Source organism: Amphiprion ocellaris, chromosome 22 (genome assembly GCF_022539595.1).
Source record: "Amphiprion ocellaris isolate individual 3 ecotype Okinawa chromosome 22, ASM2253959v1, whole genome shotgun sequence".
Taxonomy (NCBI): Eukaryota; Metazoa; Chordata; class Actinopteri; family Pomacentridae; genus Amphiprion; species Amphiprion ocellaris.
Genome location: NC_072787.1, coordinates 21,723,900 through 21,748,310, shown reverse-complemented (window position 1 = coordinate 21,748,310; position 24,411 = coordinate 21,723,900). Strand labels below are relative to the sequence as shown.

The 24,411-nt window shown below is 36.5% G+C and overlaps 1 protein-coding gene across 1 annotated transcript; it reads right to left on the bottom strand.

Moving 5' to 3' along the window:
* Window positions 1-16,295: 16,295 nt before the first annotated feature.
* Window positions 16,296-23,922, bottom strand: LOC111569311 (retinol dehydrogenase 12-like). Its single transcript, XM_023271359.3, has 7 exons — window positions 23,766-23,922; window positions 23,415-23,527; window positions 19,694-19,849; window positions 19,506-19,610; window positions 18,297-18,506; window positions 17,950-18,142; window positions 16,296-16,725 (listed from the first exon to the last, which is right to left on the bottom strand). Exons 1-7 carry the CDS (start codon window positions 23,771-23,773, stop codon window positions 16,623-16,625), a joined length of 888 nt encoding a protein of 295 aa, XP_023127127.2. The 5' UTR covers window positions 23,774-23,922; the 3' UTR covers window positions 16,296-16,622.
* Window positions 23,923-24,411: the final 489 nt, after the last annotated feature.

The following is a 24,411-nucleotide window of genomic DNA, read 5'->3' as shown; positions in this document are numbered from 1 at the left end:
ACAAACTTTGATTATTTTCACTGAACAGTAAAGTTTGTAGAGATCAGAAGGTAACATTAGCTTTGATCATTGCCTTCAACTACTAGTAGACCTTTATCTGGAAAGCAGTTTCTTAAATGAGTTCTTAGTAAATCTGTCCACAATCAAACCAAGAACATAGAAAGAGGAAATGTTTAAAGAAACAACTTGATGTTTTCATTTCAGACTAGAAAACACTTTAAGAACTTTATCTGTTTTTGCTCTTTTTGATCGTTTTGTCTCTTCTGTTTAATTTGATCTTCTAAAGTCTAACTGGTGTCTTTTCAAATGTTTTGTCTTTAGTTTCTTTTTAAATGTTTAGTTTTTGCTCTTTTTTCACCTTTTATTCTTTTCTAATGTCTGATTTGATTTCCAAATGTTTTGTCTTTTTAATGTTTAATTGTTGTTTTTTTCAAATGTTTTTACTGGCTCACTTGAAAATTTCCTTTTCTTTCCCAATGTTTAATTTTTCGATTAAATCTTTAAGGTTTTACCACCTTTTAATGTTCATTTTCTTTTTAAATGCTTCATTGCATTTTCTGTTTAATTTCTAATTAAAGTTTTATTGTCTTTAAGATTTAATTTTCTAATTAAACATTTAGTTTTTAATTAAATCTTTTGTCTTTTTAAATGTTTAATAATCTAATTGAATGTTTTTTATTTTCCAAAAATGTTTAATATTCTTGTTTAATTGTATTTTTAAAGGTTTAATTATCTAAATATTTCATCTTATTGTTTAATATTTTTGTTTTAAAAATTTTGTTTAATTTCATAATTACATGTTTTGTATCATCGGTTTAATTATCTAATTAAATATTTTGTCTGTTTAATATAATTTATTTGCATTTAATGTGTAATTTTCTTTTTAAAAGTTTTATTGTATTACATGTTTTTTTCCTTTGACTTAATTGCTTTTTTAAATGTAGGTTATTTCTTTAATCTTTTTTTCTGTCAAGATTTTAACCCCAACCTTAAAAATGAAACAAACCCTTAAATCACAATGAAAATACTTCTGTTGTCACAATCATGAGTTAGTCAATTATTCAGTTTATCAATTCAACTTTATTTGTTTAGCACCTTTCACACAGATGACAAAACCAAACAAGCAAAGAGAAAAAACTATGCTCAAACTATGAGTAAAACTCAAAAACAAACAAACAAAAAAAAAGAATTAACATGGTAATAAAATATGTTGTGTCCAGGGGATGGAGGGAGTTTATTGAAGTCTTCTTGGGCTCACATGGTAAATCATTTAAAACATAAACTTGATATTCAGTCTAAGGTAACTGCAGAGCGACAGAAGAACCAACAATATCTCCTGTTTTCTCCTTTAATGAGTCGACTCTTCTTGTGCTTTCAGACCAAAGAACTACAGACTCTTCACAACCTGCTCAAACTCTTGGTACAGGACCTCACCACACGGGTCAAGAAGATTTCCTTCTCATTTCTACTCTGAAGCTCACCTTCTCCTGCTCAAACTGCTGACAAATGTTTCTGCTGCTCTAAAGTCTGGTCTCCAGAACTTCCTAAAAACTCTCAAAGTCTCTTCTGCTGCAGGTTGCTTTGTAGAACTGTTCCAGAAAACCTCACTAAATCACATGGAGGGGCCTCAAGATAGTCGTCCAAATGAAACCGTACAAAAACCAAACTAGCACAACCCAAACGCTAAAGTCTCCTGCAGCCTACCAGAGAACCTCTTTAAACAGAGAATCAGGACAGGAACTCTTACCTTCTGGACAACCAACGTGTGTGTGTCTGACCAAAAACCTCTAAAGACTCACTACAGCCAAGATAAAGACACAACTCAGCTGCACCAAATCCACTAATCACTGCACACATTAGCACCATGTGCTAACTGTGGCTAAAGAACCACATTTACCAAGACAGCTATCCGGTACAAATCCCTAATACACACCAAGAAACACATTAAAGACGATTTTACTGCTGGAAGCTGCAAGCCAACGCCTAAAGAACAAACGAAAGCAACGGAGCCAAACCCAGGTCAGTGGTGAAGGGAAGCAGAGGAAATGTTTGAATGCAGCTAAATAAAGCAGGAAGACACTGAGCAGCTCAGGTGTTCCTGATAACACCAAGCAGCCACCTGGACAGCCAATAGGAACACAGCTTCCTGGAAGTCCAGAGGGCTGGCTTAGTGAAGGAAATTTAATTTAAAGTTGAAGCAGAAAGTTAACAAAGAAAGTTGAAAACGACTTTCTGATACCTGAAATCTCTGAGTTTTCACACAAAGACCGCCTGAACATGTTAAACTGGTTCCATAATAGAACCCTCATTGTAAAAACGCCATAGTATGGTGTGTTCCTCCAAAAACATTATGACCCGGCTGTCCAGGGTCGCCGAGGAGCAACACAAAAACAGGACAAACACTGGTTTCCAAGGGGGTTAGGAGGCTATTTATTTGAAAGGGTAAGTTTACAACAACACAACATGTGAGCAGAAAAATCACAAAGTCTGTCTTTAGTTCAGATGAAAATATTAGTTTTTGTCTATTTTATTGACCAAACTTTTCAGGAAGTAGATGAAGAATAATTAAAGCTCTCATGTAGAAGTCCAACTTATTTTGGATTCTTGTGGAGAGTTTAATCTTAGAGTTTGTAAAGCTGTTGAGTTTTTAGAGTCACATGGATTGTTTTGACATTTAATAACCGAGTCCTGAAATAAAATTACAGTTGTGGATTTCTGTCATTTAGTCTGGACTAAACAAATAACAGCAGCATAAATCTCAAACATCATTATGAGGAGTCTGGATTGAGGTTTCTCACTTGATAATGATCAAAACATGAAATTTAGGTTGGTTTAAAGGAAATTTCCACCTTAAATCTTTGAATGTTGACCTAAAAGGTTGGTTTCAGGAAGTATTCCACCTACAAGATCCTCAAAAATCCCCCTTAAAGGAACATTCCACCAAAAATCCTTGGACATGCACCTAAAATGTTGCTTTAACCGGGCTGGTTAAAAGGAATATTCCACCTAAAACCTCAAATATAGACCCCAAAGGGTGGTTTAGAAAAAAATCCTTTAATGTAGACCAAAAAAGTTAGTATGGAGGAATATTCCACCTGAAATGTAGACCTGAGAAGTTGGTTTGGAAGAATATACCATCCTAAACATCCTTAACTGTAGACTAAAAGACAGTTTGGAAGAAAATTCCACCTAAAATCCTCCAATGTAGACCTAAAAGGTGAGTTTAATGATATATTCCACCTAAAATTCACTACTGTAGACCTTGGAGGTTGGTCTGATGGTATATTTCACCCAACATCCTTGAACATAAACTTAAAAAGTTTGTTCAAAGGAATATTCCACCTAAAATCCTTCAATGTAGACCAAAAAATCTTGGCGTAAAGGAGTATTCCACCTTAAATGTAGACCTAAAGGATGGTTTGGAGAAATATTCTACTCTAAAGTCTTCCAATGTAGGACCTAAAAGGTTTATCTGATGGTATATTCTACCCAACATCCTGAAACATTTACCTAAAAGGTTGGTTTAATGGTATATTCCCAGAAGAACCCTTGAACATTGGGCTTAATGGTATATTCCACCCAAAATACTTGTATATATACCAAGAAGTCAGTGTAAAGGAAATGTAGACCTAAAAGGATTGTTTAAAGGAATATTTAAATGATTATTTTCATTATTTAATAATCTGTTATCAGTCAGAACCCTGGCAAACTTAATTTCATCAGTTTTTTTAGTGGAAGTCACAAATAAAGGAGCTCTTGGTTTTTACCAGCGTTACTGAGTCCAAAGCTGCTGTTTCAACACAGAACGTTCACATGCATCCACAAACCTCTCAGCACTCAAACACCCACAGACAGGAGGCCGGCTGGGCCGAGGCTCGGCAGCATCCTCAGACCCACGAGTCGGGGAGTCGCTGAACTTGTTGGTCCGGTTTGAAGGCCTCCGTGTGGTCCAGTACAAGTCCACGTAGTCTGTGTTGGCTTTGAACCGCAGCGACCGGCCGGCATCAGGTGGACCGGCTCGTCCTCGTAGGACTCCTCCTGTAGACGTCATAGTATAGCATGTCGCTCTAAAAATGTCATAGTATAGCATGACGCTCAGAAAACGTCATAGTATAGTTTGTTGCTCTAAAAACGTCATAGTATAGCCTTTAGTTCACAAAACGTTGTTATGTCCTGGCTGTCTGAAGTAGGTGAGGAGCAACACAAAAACAGTCCAAACACTGGTTTCCAGAGGGTTAGACGAGTATTTGAAAGAGTAAGTTTAAAGCAACACAACATGTGAGGGGGTTAAAAGCAAATGGGTGTTAGTAAAATAAAAATAAATAAACAGAACTAAAAGTGAACTTCACGTTGACATTGATGGAAGTAAAAGATAATCAATCCGAAAAAAACATTTGTCAACAAAGTTTTCTGTTAGAGTTTGTGTTCTTCTAAGTTTAACTCCAAGATTTTAAATATTTTCATTTACTGCAAATGAATATCTACTCCAAATGTCTCACTAATAATCATTATCAGCCTTAAAAACCCACAAAACATCCCTCTATACTCGACCACACTTAGTACAGTCTGGTTCCCCCTTCTATAAATCTGCTTGGAATCTTCCACTTCCTGTTTGTCAAAGTGGCCTTCTACCTGGACAGGTTTTGTTGGAGCTCATGCAACAAACATTTTGGGTAACTGCGCTTTAATATGGATGGATGACACTGAATTAGAGTCTGTTTTAATGAGACTGAGTTAAGATGTGTAGCTCTGTCATTAAATAGTAAATTATTTCTCAGAATTCACAGAGAAAAGTCTGAAATGTTTGCTAGGTTAGCGTCCCACATGTTCTTTGGCTCAGCTAAAGCTAACTCTCTCCAACTTCTGGATCTCTTGAGTTGCTTGTTGTTAAATTATCTTGCTAGAGGTGCTGAAGCTCAGAAAGTCTGAGAAGTTTGTTCAAAATAAGCTCATTCTCAAGTCTTATCTGAACTGTCCTCTTTTGTTTGAACTTTCCCTAAACTTAGGAGTTAATGACAGAGCAGCACATCCAGACTCAGTCTCATTTATGTAGAGATTAAACTTCAGTGTCATTCATTGATGTTAAAGTGCAGTTTTTCAAATGTTTGTTGCACATGCTCCCGACCAAACCAGTCCAGGTGGAAGACGATGTGAAGAGAAAGCTCCAGAGGATGAATATCACACATTTACGTTGGAAATAAATGTCCTTTAATTAGACATTGTCATGCAAAAGTTGGATTTCCCTTTAATGATATTCAAATCTTTGTTGAGTGTTTTGTTGATGTTGGTTTCTAGATGTTTTTTGGCACTCGGCCCCAAAGATTAAAACCTTTTACGACTCACAAGCTGCAACAATTCACACATTATCAACTATCTTTCTGACTAAACTAAGATAAAAAGTGAAAAACTGCCTGATTCCTGCATCATGAATGTAAATCTTTTTGGTTTTTATGATAGTAAACTGAATATATTTGGGTTTGACATTTTATAAACCAAAACAAGAAATGAATTACTGGAGAAAACAATCAACAGATTAATGGACAAAGAAAATGTGTTTTCCAACATATATGGCTGAATTACTCCAACGTTACAAGATACATACAATTTGAATTCAATTTTATTTATATAATGCCAATTACAGGACAAATTGTCCCAAGACGCTTTATTTTTATATTTTTTTGTCATATTTAAAATATGACAAAGTAAGAAATTTAAACGTCTTGACTAATCCAATTTGTTATTTGGTTTTTAAGAGACTAATCCACTATTAAAATAACTTTCTCCACTAAAACTAATAAATATGAGAGAAAATAGAAGGAACAGTTTTAAATACTGCAGTCCCACAATGACAAGAATAAAGTTTGTCAACAAAAACTAAATCTGCTGGTGGATTCCATTAAAGTCCTAATAAATGATGATAAAGTGTGATACTAAAGGTTTGTGGTGCTAAAAATCTCCAAGTAAAGATATCAAGTTGAACATCTGGATGGAGGTTGATAAAAGTTGACCTCCTTTCATTTCTCTGGAGTCGACTCCATGGATTTCATGGATGGTGGTTAAAGACCTGCTCTTCTAGTGGTCTTCCTTCTAGTCGCTGTAAAAAGTCAGTGCATCCTGGCTGACTTCAACACCTCTTCATGACAACTTGTTCTGCCTCCGACCTGGTGGAAACTCCAGAAACTCAGGAAAACCCGCAGGAGACTCGAAGAACTCGTGGAGACTCGAGGAACTCGTCGGGCGGGGGAAGGTGTGGTGGGCGGTGGGGGGAGGTGGGGGAGTAGAGGGGGGAGGCCGCCACCCACCTCCCCCGCCTACTCTCCGCCCTGACTCCACCCAGACTCCGCCTTGGCTCCACCCATGTGGTGACTTCAGCAACTACAATGACAAAGGGACGACGAAATTATGTTATTTTATCTGATCTGTAGCTCAGTGAGTTAAGGATTTGCCTATGGAGCTGCAGGTCGCTGGTTCAAGACCAGACACTTCTTAAATTTTCTCAAAATCCTGACAAAGACAAAGAAAGAAAAAGGCCGGTGGCGGGTCTCGAACCTGCGACCTACCGCTTGGTAGGCTCTTGTCTTATCCCCCTGAGCTACTCGCTCAGATACAAATTCTTCTTTTTTTTGCGCATTTATCATCTATTTTTTGTCGTTTTCGAGTTTTTTTTTAACTCGAGTCTCGTCTCGACCGTTTTTCTCAGGAGGTGGGACTTGTTGGAGGGTGGAACCCTCAATTCCAAGACTTTCCAAAGCCTCCACACCTCCCGAGTCCTCAGGACCTGAGCTTTCACACAGTCTGAGGGCTGAAATTTTCTAAGTCCCACAGTAGTTCTCTGTTAGATTGAACTTTCAGACACTCCAAGGACTGAAATCTTCTGAGTTCCTGAGTAGTTCTCTGTCAGTTTGAACCTTTCGACAGTCTGAGGACTGAAATCTTGAAAGTTCTTGAGTAGTTCTCTGTTAGTTTGAACCTTCAGACAGTCTGAGGACTGAAATCCTGAAAGTTTCTCTGTAGTTCTCTGTTACTTTGAACCTTTCGACAGTCTGAGGACTGAAATCTTAGAAGTTCTTGAGTAGTTCTCTGTTAGTTTGAACCTTCAGACAGTCTGAGGGCTGAAATTGTAAAAGTTTCTCAGTACTTCTCTGTTACTTTGAACCTTCAGACAGCCTGAGGGCTGAAGTTTTAAAAGTTTCTCAGTACTTCTCTGTTAGTTTGAACTTTCTGGTTAACAGAAGCCTCAAAACTTGTGACCATGAGTCTTGATTTCACATTTAGACCATCCATCTGAGTTCTTCTCAGACCTTCACCTGTGGGTTTTTTAGAAATCCTGAACAAACTTTGATTATTTTCACTGAACAGTAAAGTTTGTAGAGATCAGAAGGTAACATTAGTTTGATCATTGCCTTCAACTACTAGTAGACTTTATCTGGAAAGCAGTTTTCTTAAATGAGTTCTTAGTAAATCTGTCCAAAATCAAACCAAGAACATAGAAAGAGGAAATGTTTAAAGAAACAACTTGATGTTTTCATTTCAGACTAGAAAACACTTTAAGAACTTTATCTGTTTTTGCTCTTTTTGATCGTTTTGTCTCTTCTGTTTAATTTGATCTTCTAAAGTCTAACTGGTGTCTTTTCAAATGTTTTGTCTTTAGTTTCTTTTTAAATGTTTAGTTTTGCTCTTTTTTCACCTTTTATTCTTTTCTAATGTCTGATTTGATTTCCAAATGTTTTGTCTTTTTAATGTTTAATTGTTGTTTTTTCAAATGTTTTACTGGCTCACTTGAAAAATTTCCTTTTCTTTCCCAATGTTTAATTTTTCGATTAAATCTTTAAGGTTTTACCACCTTTTAATGTTTCATTTTCTTTTTAAATGCTTCATTGCATTTTCTGTTTAATTTCTAATTAAAGTTTTATTGTCTTTAAGATTTAATTTTCTAATTAAACATTTAGTTTTTTAATTAAATCTTTTGTCTTTTTAAATGTTTAATAATCTAATTGAATGTTTTGTATTTTCAAAAATGTTTAATATTCTTGTTTAATTGTATTTTTAAAGGTTTAATTATCTAAAATATTTCATCTTTATTGTTTAATATTTTTGTTTTAAAAATTTTGTTTAATTTCATAATTACATGTTTTGTATCATCGGTTTAATTATCTAATTAAATATTTTGTCTGTTTAATATAATTTATTTGCATTTAATGTGTAATTTTCTTTTTAAAAGTTTTATTGTATTACATGTTTTTTTCCTTTGACTTAATTGCTTTTTTAAATGTAGGTTATTTCTTTAATCTTTTTTTCTGTCAAGATTTTAACCCCAACCTTAAAAATGAAACAAACCCTTAAATCACAATGAAAATACTTCTGTTGTCACAATCATGAGTTAGTCAATTATTCAGTTTATCAATTCAACTTTATTTGTTTAGCACCTTTCACACAGATGACAAAACTAAACAAGCAAACTCAAACTATGATTAAAACTCAAACATTAAAAAAAAATAAATAAAAGATTTAACATCATAATAAAATATGTTGTGTCCAGGGGATGGAGGGAGTTTATTGAAGTCTTCTTGGGCTCACATGCGAAATCATTTCAAATATCAACTTGATTCAGTCTAAGGAAACTGGAAACTGCAGAATGACAGAAGAACCAACAATATCTCCCTGTTTTCTCCTTTAATGAGTCGACTCTTCTTGTGCTTTCAGACCAAAGAACTACAGACTCTTCACAACCTGCTCAAACTCTTGGTACAGGACCTCACCACACGGGTCAAGAAGGTTTCCGTCTCATTTCTACTCTGAAGCTCACCTTCTCCTGCTCAAACTGCTGACAAATGTTTCTGCTGCTCTAAAGTCTGGTCTCCAGAACTTCCTAAAAACTCTCAAAGTCTCTTCTGCTGCAGGCTGCTTTGTAGAACTGTTCCAGAAAACCTCACTAAACCACATGGAGGGGCCTCAAGATAGTCGTCCAAATGAAACCATACAAAAACCAAACTAGCACAACCCAAACACTAAAGTCTCCTGCAGCCTACCACAGAACCTCTTTAAACAGAGAATTAGGACAGGAACTCTTACCTTCTGGACAACCAATGTTGGTTCACAAACCACAAGAATACAGAATGTGTCGGACCAAAAACCTCTGAAGACTCACTACAGCCAAGATAAAGACACAACTCAGCTGCACCAAATCCACTAATCACTGCACACATTAGCACCATGTGCTAACTGTGGCTAAAGAACCACATTTACCAAGACAACTATCCGGTACAAAGCCCTAATACACACCAAGAAACACATTAAATACGATTTCACTGCTGGAAGCTGCAAGCTAACGCCTAAAGAACAAACTAAAGCAATGGAGCCAAACCCGGTTCTGTGGTGAAGAGAAACAGAGAAAATGTTTGAATGCAGCTAAATAAAGCAGGAAGACACTGAGCTGCTCAGGTGTTCCTGATAACACCAAGCAGCCACCTGGACAGCCAATAGGAACACAGCTTACTGGAAGTCCAGAGGGCTGGGTTAGTCAAGGAAATTTAATTTAAAGTTGAAGCAGAAAGTTAACAAAGAAAGTTGAAAACGACTTTCTGATACCGGAAATCTCTGAGTTTTCACACAAAGAACACCTGAACATGTCAAACTGGTTCCATAGTAGAACCATCATTGTGAAAAACGTCATAGTATGGTGTGTTGCTCAAAAAACATTATGACCCGGCTGTCTAGGGTCACCGAGGAGCAACACAAAAACAGGACAAACACTGGTTTCCAAGGGGGTTAGGAGGATATTTATTTGAAAGAGTAAGTTTACAACAACACAACATGTGAGCAGAAAAATCACAAAGTCTGTCTTTAGTTTAACTGAAAATATTAGTTTTTGTCTTTTTTATTGACCAAACTTTTCAGGAAGTAGATGAAAAATAATTAAAGCTCTCATGTAGAAGTCCAACTTATTTTGGATTCTTGTGGAGAGTTTAATCTTAGAGTTTGTAAAGCTTGGATTGTTTTGACATTTAATAACCGAGTCCTGAAATAAAATTACAGTTGTGGATTTCTGTCATTTAGTCTGGACTAAACAAATAACAGCAGCATAAATCTCAAACATCATTATGAGGAGTCTGGATTGAGGTTTCTCACTTGATCATGATCAAAACATGAAATTTAGGTTGGTTTAAAGGAAATTTCCACCTTAAATCTTTGAATGTTGACCTAAAAGGTTGGTTTCAGGAAGTATTCCACCTACAAGGTCCTCAAAAATCCCCCTTAAAGGAACATTCCACCAAAAATCCTTGGACATGCACCTAAAATGTTGCTTTAACCGGGCTGGTTAAAAGGAATATTCCACCTAAAACCTCAAATATAGACCCCAAAGGGTGGTTTAGAAAAAAATCCTTTAATGTAGACCAAAAAAGTTAGTATGGAGGAATATTCCACCTGAAATGTAGACCTGAGAAGTTGGTTTGGAAGAATATACCATCCTAAACATCCTTAACTGTAGACTAAAAGACAGTTTGGAAGAAAATTCCACCTAAAATCCTCCAATGTAGACCTAAAAGGTGAGTTTAATGGTATATTCCACCTAAAATTCACTACTGTAGACCTTGGAGGTTGGTCTGATGGTATATTCCACCCAACATCCTTGAACATAAACTTAAAAAGTTTGTTCAAAGGAATATTCCACCTAAAATCCTTCAATGTAGACCAAAAAATCTTAGTGTAAAGGAGTATTCCACCTTAAATGTAGACCTAAAGAATGGTTTGGAGTAATATTCTACTCTAAAATCTTCCAATGTAGGACCTAAAAGGTTTATGTGATGATATATTCTACCCAACATCCTGAAACATTTACCTAAAAGGTTGGTTTAATGGTATATTCCCAGAAGAACCCTTGAACATTGGGCTTAATGGTATATTCCACCCAAAATACTTGTATATATACCAAGAAGTCAGTGTAAAGGAATTGTAGACCTAAAAGGATTGTTTAAAGGAATATTTAAACAATTATTTTCATTATTTAATAATCTGTTATCAGTCAGAACCCTGGCAAACTTAATTTCATCAGTTTTTTTAGTGGAAGTCACAAATAAAGGAGCTCTTGGTTTTTACCAGTGTTACTGAGTCCAAAGCTGCTGTTTCAACACAGAACGTTCACATGCATCCATAAACCTCTCAGCACTCAAACACCCACAGACAGGAGGCCAGCTGGACCGAGGCTCGGCGGCGTCCTCAGACCCACGAGTCGGGGAGTCGCTGAACTTCTTGGTCCGGTTTGAAGGCCTCCGTGTGGTCCAGTAGAAGTCCACATAGTCGGTGTTTGCTTTGAACCGCAGCGACGGGCCGCCATCAGGTGGACCGGCTCGTCCTCGTAGGGCTCCTCCTGTAGCCTTTAGGGGACCACAGGAACATTCAGTAGCTGTTGGAGTTCTTCCTGTCAGGCTCGTGGTAGAACGGCTCTGAAGAATCTTGTACTTGTCTTATCTGGAACAATCTAACAGCCTAAACTGTTAACAGTGGTGTAAAGAAGCAAACACACAGGCATAGATTAGGACTCAAACTAGATTTATTTTAGAAAACAAATCAGCTTAGAGGCATTTGTTCACACGTGGCTGAATAGGAGGCCGTCCAATCAGGTTCGAGGTCTTCACTCTGTAGGTTGTTTGTTTGGTGAGACTCTTGGACCTCCATCAGCTGACGTGGATGTTTGATGGTCTTCTTCTCTAGTGCCAGATGATTCATCCATGAATTCAGCAGCTACAGACTGAAATGAAGCTCATGCTGCCGTTATTGAATTCCTGTTCCAGATCAAATGTTCAGAGCTCACCTTGAATGCAGCCGTCTGCTGTCTGATAGTTTTTCTCATTGTAGTCTTCAATAAAGTCTTGTTCCTCATGTCAGGATGTGGTGAGACTCTTTCTCAGTCTCTGCAGACGTCCCTCATTGTGCATCTCCAAAGAAGAAACAGAAAAACTGGTCACTGCTTCAGCATCACAAACGCTCTCCAGCATTGAGAGTGTTTTAGGAATTCATTCATTGTGTTGTGAACTTTGAAGGAGCAGAAACTTTACAGCTGCCAAAGATATGAGCTCCAATTCTGGATGTTTTAGGAAATGAAGTTAATCAAATGAACATTTGATTTTTGCTGATAACTCTCATTAAATTACTGAAGAAATCTAACATAAAAACCTGTAAACTCTCAGGCAGCTTTTATTAAAGTTTGTCTATAATTCTATTATGTTCTGGAACCAGGACTCTGCAGAAGTTTCTTCAAACAGATACTTGTGTGTTTCTATTTAAGGCCTCAGGTTTGAACGTACAGCAGAGGATTAGAAAGGAGTGATTTTAATATTTAAATCAGTCCAGTAAATGTTTGGAGTAAAAATGATTAAAATTTTGATTTAGATACATTTGTGTCAAAAAATATTGTAGAGTCTCACTTAAATATATCCAAATGAGTTCAGTGTATTTACATTTGATAGAATATTTGATTTCTTAATCTCAATACTGTAGGGTCTCACCCTAAAAATTATAATAATGATGTAAATTTAAATAATAATAATATTGTAGTGCAGAGTCATAAACTTTAATCAGCTAAACTTACATAACAACTAAAACTGCTCAGGAGTGGTCCGAGGAACACGACAGAGCTAAGCTGTTCACCTGGGTTCCACACTCCCCACATCCAGATCTGATGGCGCATCTGTGGGATGGTCCAGGATCAGCCTGGTCTAGGTAGGACCCACCCTGTAACCCACAGGATCCAGAGGTTCTGATGAATCCACAGGACATCCCCAGAGGTTCTGATGAACCACTGGGTCAGAGGAGTTTTAGCAGCATAAAGGGACCAACACAGTATTAGTCAGGTGGTCAGAATGTTATACTGTTATATTGTCATGCTGATTATATGATCAGTAAATGTTACCATCAATTATAATGTCCACATTGATCAGGAAAAAAAACAACTATCAGTTCATTCAGAAACTGTGGGGTTAAACCTAAAAACACAGACCTCAACAGCAGTTTGTTTCAAAGCAGAACACCAGCTGGTTTTCACTAAAGAAACTTTCAGAGCAACAATTAAATGACAGTTTTGTTCTCATTAAGTTCAAAGAATCAGAATCAGCCAAAATAATGTATACATACATCAGGAAAAGAAAAACTTTCATAAATATTTCATTTATATAAGTACTTCTATACATATAGATACCTCTTTCTAAGTTTGATCAAAGTACAATAACTCTGTGTCCTGTTGTACGATGTTTTCCCAACAGATGGCGCTACCCTCATGAATGGAGCATCAACAAGTGACGTCTACAACACAACAGAAATGTCTGGAAGCCAGTGGCCACCACTTTGAGCACCTCTTGTAATTGTAGAGGCCAAAGATAACTTTTATTAATCTCGTGATGTCTGAATAAATTTGGTATTGAAATATTTATGCAAGTTTTTCTTTTCCTGATGTGTGTAAACATTATTTTGGCTGACTCTGTATAACGGGTTTCTGACAGGTCACCAGGCAACATCTTTTTATAATAATGACAAACATACCTGCATTCTACAGGAGTGATTTTCCTCATGTGCAGGTAAAGATGTGTGAGGAGCTTAGAGATGACAGGAGCAGGAGTCATCCTCACTAATTCAGCTTCCACCTAGAAACAGAAAGACCACAAACAAACACACTGATATACTCTCAAACGTTCAACCTCACAGCCTCAAAATATCTGTTTAGGAAGTGTTGTGTTTCTAAATTCTGCTGAAAGCATTGACAGACATTCTCTTACAAGGTTGTGTAAAAAGCAGCCTGTCCTCTGAGCTACTGGGAAATCTTCCTGAACAAAGTTTCGACGTGTAAATCAGCTCAACAAAAACTAAAGCCTCAGTCAGAGATAACAGGTATCGCAAATTATAAACAACTTTCTTTGTTAACTCAGACTTTCTGCTTCAACCTCACATAAAAAGGGGAGTTTAACTCATCAGGTGACTGAAAATGAACGGCTTGTGCAGTTCTAGATCCAAAAGTAGGATGTTTCAACTCATGTTTTACTACAAATACATGCAATAATAAATAAATACAATGGCTGGTTGTTAGTTTATTCACTATTAATGTCACTTTATATACTGGATTGAACTTGAGCAGTGGAAGAGAGAAGGAATTTAATGAAATTATGGAGATTCAGAGAGGTAATGTTGCGCAATGTTAAGCGTGGTTTAATTCAAACCAGCTGAGTCATAAACTTCAGTGCAGCTGAACGGGTTTCAGTTAACCTTATAGTAAAATAACTTTTTTAAAAGCTAAAATACACAGCAGAGAAATACAGGTTGAGAAGTTCATCCTAACGACGAACAGCTGCGGCAGCAACTAACACAGGTGTTCAGCGGTAAGTTAGCCACCTGTGCTAATTAGCCCGCTAGCTAACTTAGCCCGCTAGCTAACTTAGCCGCTTAGCTAGCTAACGCGTCCGGACCAACTGCTCAAACACGACAAAACACAACTCTTCACAAGTCGCTGACTTAACGTACAACAAAACAACGCTACAGGTTAGAAGTATTTATCTTCTTACCGTGTTTTACTCCAAAAACAAGGTCAACAGCAGCCAGAGATGCTACCAGAGGTGCCGACCACTATGGTCTGACCAATCACTGCTTTCTGGCTCCGCCCTCTGAGAATCTTGTTGTCGATTGGCTCCACCTGCTGATGACCACTTCCGGTCTCAGAAAATGAAAAAACGGACCTTTTTTCGTTTCTGTCTCTTACTGATTTTATTTTTTTGTTATTCTAAATATAAAATGAAAACCAAAGCATTTTTTAAATTTCGTATATCCCTTTTGATCATGAAAAGGAAATACGCCTTGTATTTCAATTTTATTTTTTGTATTTTAAAACGAAAATCAAATAACCACTTGTTTTTGTTTTTCAATACCCGTTTCAGAACGGAAAATCCAATGACCAAAATATACAGGGACCATGAGCAAAGACGTGACTTCATTTTCAGTTTTTATTGCTTATTTAAAAATCTGCACTTTTTAAAGTTTAGTTTCGTTTTTTTTTTTTTTTTTGGCAATTCTTCTTTTACAAGCAATAACAGCAGCAGGAGATGCCTTTATTATCAAGGCACATGAAAATGCAATTAATTGTGTTTTTCAGTCTCTTACATTAGTAGTATAAAGGGTAGTTGGCAATCCAATAAACACAGAAGTATGTACACAACAGCAGAAATGTCTCGAGTCCTTTTCAGTGATGATTATTTGTCTGTCCAAATGAGAGATTTAATTTCCTCACAGACAACAAGCTGTTTATAACTCTGGGATAAATCTGCAGCCTATTACTGATGTCCAAGGTGCAGCTAATCAATAATGTTAAAAGTTACAAACAAAAGTCTAGGCCTTAAATTTAACTCACATTTACTCACATATGATAAATTTACCCCCAAAAAATTACAGTACAGTTTTACAGCATTATTAGGCAACTACTGCACCTGTATTTTTTTTAGTACGCCCATAGCTAGTAGTTAAGTATGATAAAAGAAACAGAAATTATTTTTAGATTATTGAATAATTATTATCGGAAAATAAAGACAGCAGAAAAATTTCCAAAAATTGGCTGGGTAAATTGTTCCTGTAAAAAAAAAAAAAAAAAAAAAAAAAAAAAAAAAAAAAAAAAATAATAATAATAATAATAAAAATAAAAATAAAAATAATAATAATAATAATAATAATAATAATAATAATAATAATAATTATTATTATTATTATTATTATTATTATTATTATTATTATTATTATTATTATTATTAATAATAATAATAATAATAATAATAATAATAATAATAATAATAATAATTACTTATTTTAATAAAGAAGAAGAAGCAATGAAGCCTTTTATATTCAGTACAAAGATTTTTTTTTTATTGGTATCATTTGACACTTTATAATGCATTTTTCAATTTAGTACATTTGTTTATTCATACTGCATTTTATACTTTATTGTCCATTTTGTATCTTAGTATATTTCTATATTATATGTTCATTTCTATGATATTTTAGATTTTTCTGTTGTGGTGGTCACTTTACTCTTTCTGCTTGCTACTGTAACAACAGAAGTTCCCCTTTGGGATCAAACAAGTATTTCTATTCTATTCTATTCTATTCTATTCTATTCTATTCTATTCTATTCTATTCTATTCTATTCTATTCTATTCTATTCTATTCTATTCTATTCTATTCTATTCTATAAAAGTATGACAACCATAACAACATAACTGTCAGGAAATACAGATGAATCCTTGAAGACACAGACAAGAATGTGGTCTGATTCACTAAAGTTTATTCCTGAATTATAACTAATTCCACTGAAATAAGCTTTGCACAACTTTTATCAAAATGAATAGAAAAATATTTAAGTTTATAGTAAATTGGATACATTACGATTAGAAACTCTATGCAAAATAGACAGATTGATTAATTACAGTTATTATGTAAAACACACATATACAACAATTGTTGGAAAAATGTATGACTGAATGCAAGTTTATTAGATCTTTTGCACCTTATTTTCTGGTTGGTTAATGAAAGGAGATATCAGTGCATCAGTTAGCAGAGAAACTCGAAAGATTTTCTTTTCCTTCCAGGTTGGTTTATTCCCATGTTATGTTGAGCATACGGCAGCTCAGCTCCCACAGCTTCTGTGCCAGGTCGTCGTCTTTACCAGCGTCGCAGCAGCTGGTACGAGCACAGTCACTGCAAGCAAGGACACATTAGATAAGTAACTTAAAGTTCAGGTCTGTTTGTCTTTAAATATACAGTGTTGCATTTTCAGCAGTCTCAAATTATAACTGTTGGGAACCAACCTATTAAAGTTGAGGTAGGCAGTATTTTTAGGCATTTCTGGGCTAAAATTACATGAAAAAAAAAAAACTTTTCAGGATATTATAATTCAAGTGACCTGTGAGTGAACTAGAGCTCTGCACCTCTTTTTGGCTCCAGTTAGATTAATAAAAATCCAGCCCATAATGGGAGACACTGTCTAATCACAAGTCTTTTCAGAGTGTTCCATTCTTATTGGCTGTCCTACAAATGCAGATGAGAAAATCTGATGCAATGACAGAGTCTGAAAGACAATAAATGCCATAAAACACGTGTCAATGTCGCCAAAGCTTTTTGGAGATGGAGAGAACTTTGTGATTGCATCGGCCTTCAGCTGGACTCCAAGCTTGCTTGTTTTTCTCTTGGACAGATTAAGCTGCAGTCATCTCAAAGTCTCACACATTTGCAAAGAAAAATAGGATCTCATTTCCTCCAGAAGTGCTCCTATGTAATGGCATCAGGATCACAGAAACTCATAAATAGTGGTCCTTCTTACAGGTTACTTAATTGGGTAACATTCTAAAGTGAAAGTGCAGTCAGTGGACGAAGCGTGTGCATATATTCGTGTTTATCTGGTTAGAAGGAAGGGAAGGGGTTTGCCATATCCGGGCTTTCTGAGTGTAAGTCGCCTCGACAAAAACTCAAACCCCAGTCAGAGATAATGGGCATCATGAAGGTGGTTTTCAACTTTCTTTGTGAACTCAGGCTTTCTGCTTCCAACTCTCTGCGTGTTCACATAAAAGTGGGCATCTAACACGTCATGCGACTCTTCTTCTGCACAAAATGAATCAGTCTTGTGCAGCTGCTTCAGGAAAAAAGTTGCTATAATGGAGAAAGATGAAATAAAAAGTGCTGCTACTAGAAATGATGCAAGACAGGAATGCTAGTAAAAAAAAAAAAAGCAACTCTACTCATCAATGCAGCTGATTATTTCTAACGGAAAGCTGCACATTAGTGCTATTAAACTTTAAACTTCATATAGTTAAACATGATATTGTATTGAAGTGCATTTAAGTCTGACAATGTCCCATAATGCAGGATATCAGTAAATGTATAATGTACTGAAATTTAATGTCTGTGTGCTACAGTAAAGCGTACCCGTAGTATTGACCGGTCTCATTCTCCAGCGACGGTTCCACGGCGCAATAGATTGTCGTCTGAGCTCCCTGGACAGCGGTCTTAAAGAAAGGCCTGATGAACATCATGATTAAATACATAGGGCCGCTCACATGACGCTGCAAATCGGTCTTAACAGCGCCAGGATGGAGAGCGTAGCATGTCACACCTGTGCCTAAAAAAACAAAGATAAAAAAAATTGAGCCTTTCAGTTGAATATACAGTGCTGCACCTTGTTAGCCAATTTTCTGTTAAAATCAAATTAAATGAATGCCTCCAGATGCTTCAAGAAACGAATAGAATAAAAGCAATAAAGGTAAATAACACACCCTCCAGTCGTTTAGCCAATGAGTGGGAGAAGAGGACGTTGGCCAGTTTGCTCTGGGAGTAAGCTTTCATCTTGTCGTAACTCTTCTCGCTGTTGAGGTCCTCCAGATTGATGGAGCCCCAACTGTGAACCATGGAGGACACGGTGAGGATCCTGGCTGGTGCCGATCTTTTAATCAGGTCAAGCAACAAGTATGTCAACAGGAAATGACCTGGAGAAGAAGGAAATATGACTTTTAAATTCAATTCTGAGTTTCAGAAAACAGAGAATGGATACTGTGTCAGTACTATAACCCATTTTCTAATGTTTTGAACCTAAAACAAAAACCAAACAAAATGAAAACGAACTCACAGTCAAAAATGTTATATGTGCACTTTATATCTATGCATATTTAGTAAAATTTGTTTCTTAATCAATCATAAATCACAAACAAACTATATATATATATTCTATATAAATAAAATTGAATTGAATTGAAGTTAGAAAACAATACAGCAATTAAGTACAAAGTGGGGCAAACACATTTCTCAATTCCCTTCCAGTAAATTTATTCACATACAAAACTTTAACTAAAATGCTACTGTAACTTGCAAAAGTGAGTGACTGGCAGTGTGAGTAATATTGAAAATGAAGCCAATGTGCACAATGTTTAGCAACTAAATTTATATACAAGGAAGTTATGAAACAAATAACAGGCTTTACAAGTTATACAAGACAAGGTCAATCATTAACTTTTTATCTAACTTTCTCCAAGTACACTTATGAGTGACCTTATGGCTGTTTAATAAATCCGCAATATGTATAATTTTGCAGTAAATGCACTCAAACTGCAACATAAAGATTTGCAACACAGCTGCAATGAGAGATCCAGTAGTTAAACTGAGAGTCAGGGGACGAAAAAAATGTCAGTCCTCCATTTAGTGGACATTGCATTACTTATATTAGCTGCTAAATTGCCATGATACCTCCCTGCTGGGACCATGACTAGTGTAGAAGCAGCGTTTGGTGGACCCACTGGGCATCGGCCCCGTGTTACACGTTAAGGCTCGGCCACCTGACGCTTCCTGGCAAGCTCCCCTCCCAGGCCTGGCTCTAGGCGGGGGCCCCGCTAATAACACTTAATGTGCCCAATAAAACTAAATCTGTGACTCAAAGACAATCAGTGATGGAGGTATCCTTGATTTCAGTCCGTATTGGTATTATTGTTTACCCAAGTGATTGACGCCAAACTGCATCTCAAAGCCGTCTGCAGTTTTCCCATAAGGACAAACCATCACTCCGGCGTTGTTGATGAGGATGTTGAGTTTTGGTTCATCTGTAGAAAAAAAAAACACTGATAGGTTAAACTTTGTTGCTTTAAAGTACTTATAAAATTTTCTCCGGAAGAAATGATCTCACCTTTTTTGAAGGCTTCAGCAAACTCTCTTATGGACTTGGTGTCAGCTAAGTCGAGTTTCATGCACTTGACGTTGTCGTTGCCTGAGGTCTCAATGATTTCTTTCACGGCTTCCTTTGCTTTCTCCATGTCTCTGCATGCAATGATGACCTTTGCCCCTAAACAGAGAAATAAACAACAGATGTGTAACAGCGTGGGCAATCTGTGTGTAAATGTACAGGTCATTTGTGTACATGCATGACTAGCAAGGGTTATACAAATTATTTGTGTGTCAAGAGCACCCTCTTGTGACTAAATGCATACATTACTGTGTATTTAATGTAGACAAGGACGACATGATAGTGTGGATGGTAGGAAACATGCCCAACATTGACTAAATACATTCGAAAAAATACTAAAATTGATGCATAAGGGCAAACAGCACCCAGTTTACAAAGCGTTTGAAGCAGCTGCATGCACAATAAAATGTTTCAATTAATATTTATGTCAAGCAGCTCCAGAGTTAGTTTCTGTAACTACAGTCAGACTGTTTGTGGTACTGCAGCATTGAAGAATAGTTTGAAAGATTCTACATTGAATTTAACTCAAAATGCCACAACTCACATATGAAGGCATCAAGAAATTGAACTTGAAAACACAAAAAGTGACTGAAAATGTATTTTTTTGTAAGTAACGCTGAGTCTCAAACTCCAATGTTGTTTGTTTATGATCTAAATGTGTAACTGAGTATCAGAATGACTGTGTTGTATTCAGTTACAGTTTTTGCATGGTAATGATGATTTTAAAATGGGTAAATTTGAACAAATCAGTCAAATAAGTTATGTGGAATACAATACTTTGAACTGTTGCATATACTTTCTGTGTATGTATGATTTTACAGTGTCATGATTAAATAAAAAACTAATTCAAATAGACAATTATTATACTTTTTATCTTTGGCAACGGAATTAATTGTTTTTTCAATGTGATGTGACTTCTCCAAGATCCCGAACAACAAAAAAGAGAAAACAACTTGCAACTTTAACAAGCCAATGTTATTTACAAACTACTTCAATGTACATTCATGCAAGGCAGCTTTTATTACTTTGAACTGAAATGCCTTGTAAGCAGAGCCAACCTTATGATGTCAATTCAGAGCTAACCTCTACTCTACTAACCTCTGCAACACAATCTCTCAAGTAGCATTCCTTTCAAAAATCTTGCTGAAAATTTGGCATGTTTCTGGGGATTACCTTTCATATTCTAAAACAAAACAGCTGCTAATATAAAACATAAACCTTTATGGTTTATAAGCACAAAAAACAGAAAGATTTAACAGTATAACAACATGGGTACTAGTTTCATCATAACTTGGTTTGGTCCATATCCATAAAAATTCACCAAAAATCTTGCCTAAAGTAATTTTTACAGCTTCATGAAGCTCTTTCTCATCTGTCCTGCTGTTATTATATGTCTGAGGTAGTTAGACACTTGCCTGACTTGTGGATTCGCTTCTTTAAATGAGCTTTCATTGGCTTTATGGAAAATTATTTTTTATTAAAGCCACTAAAAAACAGAAATATTGCAGTGAACAAAAATATAGATGCAGTGTGTAATAGTTTCTTAAATTCTTTTCAACATTGAGAAATAAATAACTAAACAAAGAAATGTGTGATATTACTTTACTACCTCCTTATATCTTCTTGATTTTCTATTAGACTCTGCATATTTCATCCATCCATTATCTATACACCAGGGATCTTCTAGCTGCAAGGCGACGGTGCTAACCATGGAGCCACTGCACAGCCCTGCAGATTTCCATCCATCTAATATCTATACACCGCTTAATCCTTGTTAGGGTCATGGGGGGCTGGAGCTTATCCCAGCTGACTTAGGGTGAAGGCATGGGATACCCTGGACAGGTCAGCAGTCTACCACAGGGCTACAAATATGGATAAACAATCACACTCGCATTCACACCTACAGACAATTTAGAATCTTCAATTAACCTCAGCATGTTTTTAGACTGTGGGAAGAAGCTGGAGAACCTGGAGAAAACCCACACATGCACAGGAAGAACATGCAAACTCCATGCAGAAAGATCCTTGGTTGTCGCCACTGCATGAGGAATATCATCTTGCACTTACTTCCTGAAATGTTCGTTAAAGTTGGCGGACATCTCTGGGGACATGATCACATTGTTGGACAGGTCCACCCAGAGCTGTCTGATATGATTCCTTAGAAGATAAATAACTCAGTTGTGAACATTCACCTGCCTGGCTACAATCCAAACTGATACGCCAACATCCGACATGCCAGCTGCTTGTTCTTACGGTCTACTTGGCATCATGCCTTTTAAATAAAAGTGTTATTCGACGTGGACTTTTACAGTCGCTGGTCAAAGGACCGTGTGTGTAAAGGCCACACTATCAGATAATCGAAACCACCCTTGATTTAATCCGGGGTGTGGATGAACTCAATGGTTGACAATTTGACAGCCAGCATTTTTTTTGCACAATTGGCCAAATTTAATATGTTTGAACCATACTTTTACTTGACATCAGTACAGAAGAACATTTGAATGCTGTGCCTGAATTTCTGTCCAGTGCAAATAAACATTAGATCCTTTTTATGACATAAAATACACATAATATTGCTCTGTTCAAAGTCTAGTTCATACTGCTATAATTGATGCCTGCCATAAAGAGATCTATTAGTGAATAATAACCTCTCACATGAAAACGGCTCAATTACTGAACAGCTGTGTGCAAGTTTAAGGGCAGAGGATGCAGCTAGAAGTATTGGCAGCTGATTAGTTCACTAAAGTTCACTTATGTTAGCTTACGGCAAACAACAAAGAGATAAAAGGACGTGCACTAGCTAATGCTAATAATCCCTGAAAGACAGATACTAAAAATTGCCTGAGGCCTGAATGTGAATGGATGAATTTTGCCATAAAGTTGCTGCTACTGATACAGACATTTTTGTTGTGCAAAATATCATCAAAGGTATTTTAAGTATTGTGTATGTGTATTTGCAAAATAAAAAAAACATAAAAATAAATCCAGACGTTCTCTATTCCATTAATATTAGTTTTTTTCTTTAAAATCCAACACCATAGATGCACACAGAGAGTTAAAATACATAAAACTGCATGAATCTTGTTTCACTTTGGCATTTTAAATCTACTGTGCACAAATTTCAAGTCACAACGTCTCAAGAAAACGCAATTTCAGTCACATTTTGATGTTTTCTGAAAAGCTTTGTGGCACTGATTTTAAAGAAAACACGTCAATAAACTTGAATTTGAACAGTTGCATTTGAAATCTCCAGCAGGTATGACTGCTGTGTGTTTTGGGCTTATTTGGCAAATAGAACCAATAGTTTTTGTAGTACTTTTTATACTCCTCCATGTGAGGCAGTGAAAAAGGCGTTGTTTTGGAATTAGTACAGACATCCAGGTATTGTTTTTGGCACCATGTTGAAAATCCCATTTGCTTCTTTAGGTTCTTTGTATTCCACTTATCTGCAGATCAAAAATCAACACATCCTACAGGAAAACAACCGAGGGCTGAGCTGCTTTTAACTCCAATCATTAACACACAGAATGCCAGTAATCATGACGAAGCAGAAACAAAACAAACAGACAGAACCTGCTACATAAAAGAGGATCGGTGTGAGGTGCGGTTTCAGAACTTAGAACCCAAACTTCAGACTGTGGATTTAAGTGTCAGCCAGACCCACCTCTCCCTGCCAGGTCTTTGGCAGTTTCTTTCCCGATGCCAGTGTTGGCACCAGTGATCAGCACAGTTTTGCCATCGAGCTTTTCAGCAGAGGACCAGGCTCTTGTGAAAAAACTTTGGAGGAAATTGGAAAAACTTCTGTGAATGTCTCAACCAGCAACACAACAACAAATATGACAGTTTACACTCCTCCTGCAGCAAAGAAAACATTTATCAGCATTGTTTTTTTAGCCATTAACTTGTTAATTTTGATCATGATCGGAGAAAATTAGGATTTTAAAATGTTAATCAGAATCAAACTACAGAATTTGCTTCGATCAATGATGAATTTTGTGAGGAATAGCTTCTTCACCTTGTCATTTTTCTTTATTACAGCGCTCACGTCGACTGCAGAAACTCTTCACAACCAGGAAAAAGTGTAACGTCAAACTTTACGCCACATTAAACCCCCAGACGTCTGAACTGTCAATAAGTAGTGTCGCCTGATAGGCTGGAAGTGCGACTCGGTCAGTTTTGGACGACGCTGATTGGTTAAATATAACTTAAGGCCCGCCCTTTCTGCTTAGTGTGCTCGATAGTGAATGTGGGCTGCGCCGGAGGGGCGGGAAGACGCATGTTCGGCAAGATATGAGTAAAAGAAGTGACGTAATTTTTACTTTTTCTTACTTATTTTAAAATCTAATTACTGTTAACTAATCTAATCATCTGTGTCTAACTCTGGGATAAAGCAGCAGCTAATTACTGATGTCCAAGGTGCAGCTAATCCATAATGTGGCCAGTGTTGGCTCCAACTTGCATAAGCCAGATGTTTTTATTGACCAGCCACACCCCCACACATGGTGCCAGCATGGATGACAAAGCAAAGCGGTAGATAGTAGCAGCATTACTCTTTACCTACAAACTGATGCAAGGATCAGAATGAGATGTAGGTTCAAAGTCACGACCTTAAATGACACGCTCATTTACTCGCATTTCCTAAAAAGTTTCACAGCATTATT

What these genes read in the sequence shown, in the direction of transcription:
- LOC111569311 (XM_023271359.3), bottom strand. An exon ending in GTTTGGCGTCAATCACTTGG is followed by an intron (nt 18,507 to 19,505) that starts GTAAACAATAAT and finishes CTTCTTCTCCAG; the next exon opens with GTCATTTCCTGTTGACATAC. An exon ending in ATTGGCTAAACGACTGGAGG is followed by an intron (nt 18,143 to 18,296) that starts GTGTGTTATTTA and finishes TTGTTTTTTTAG; the next exon opens with GCACAGGTGTGACATGCTAC.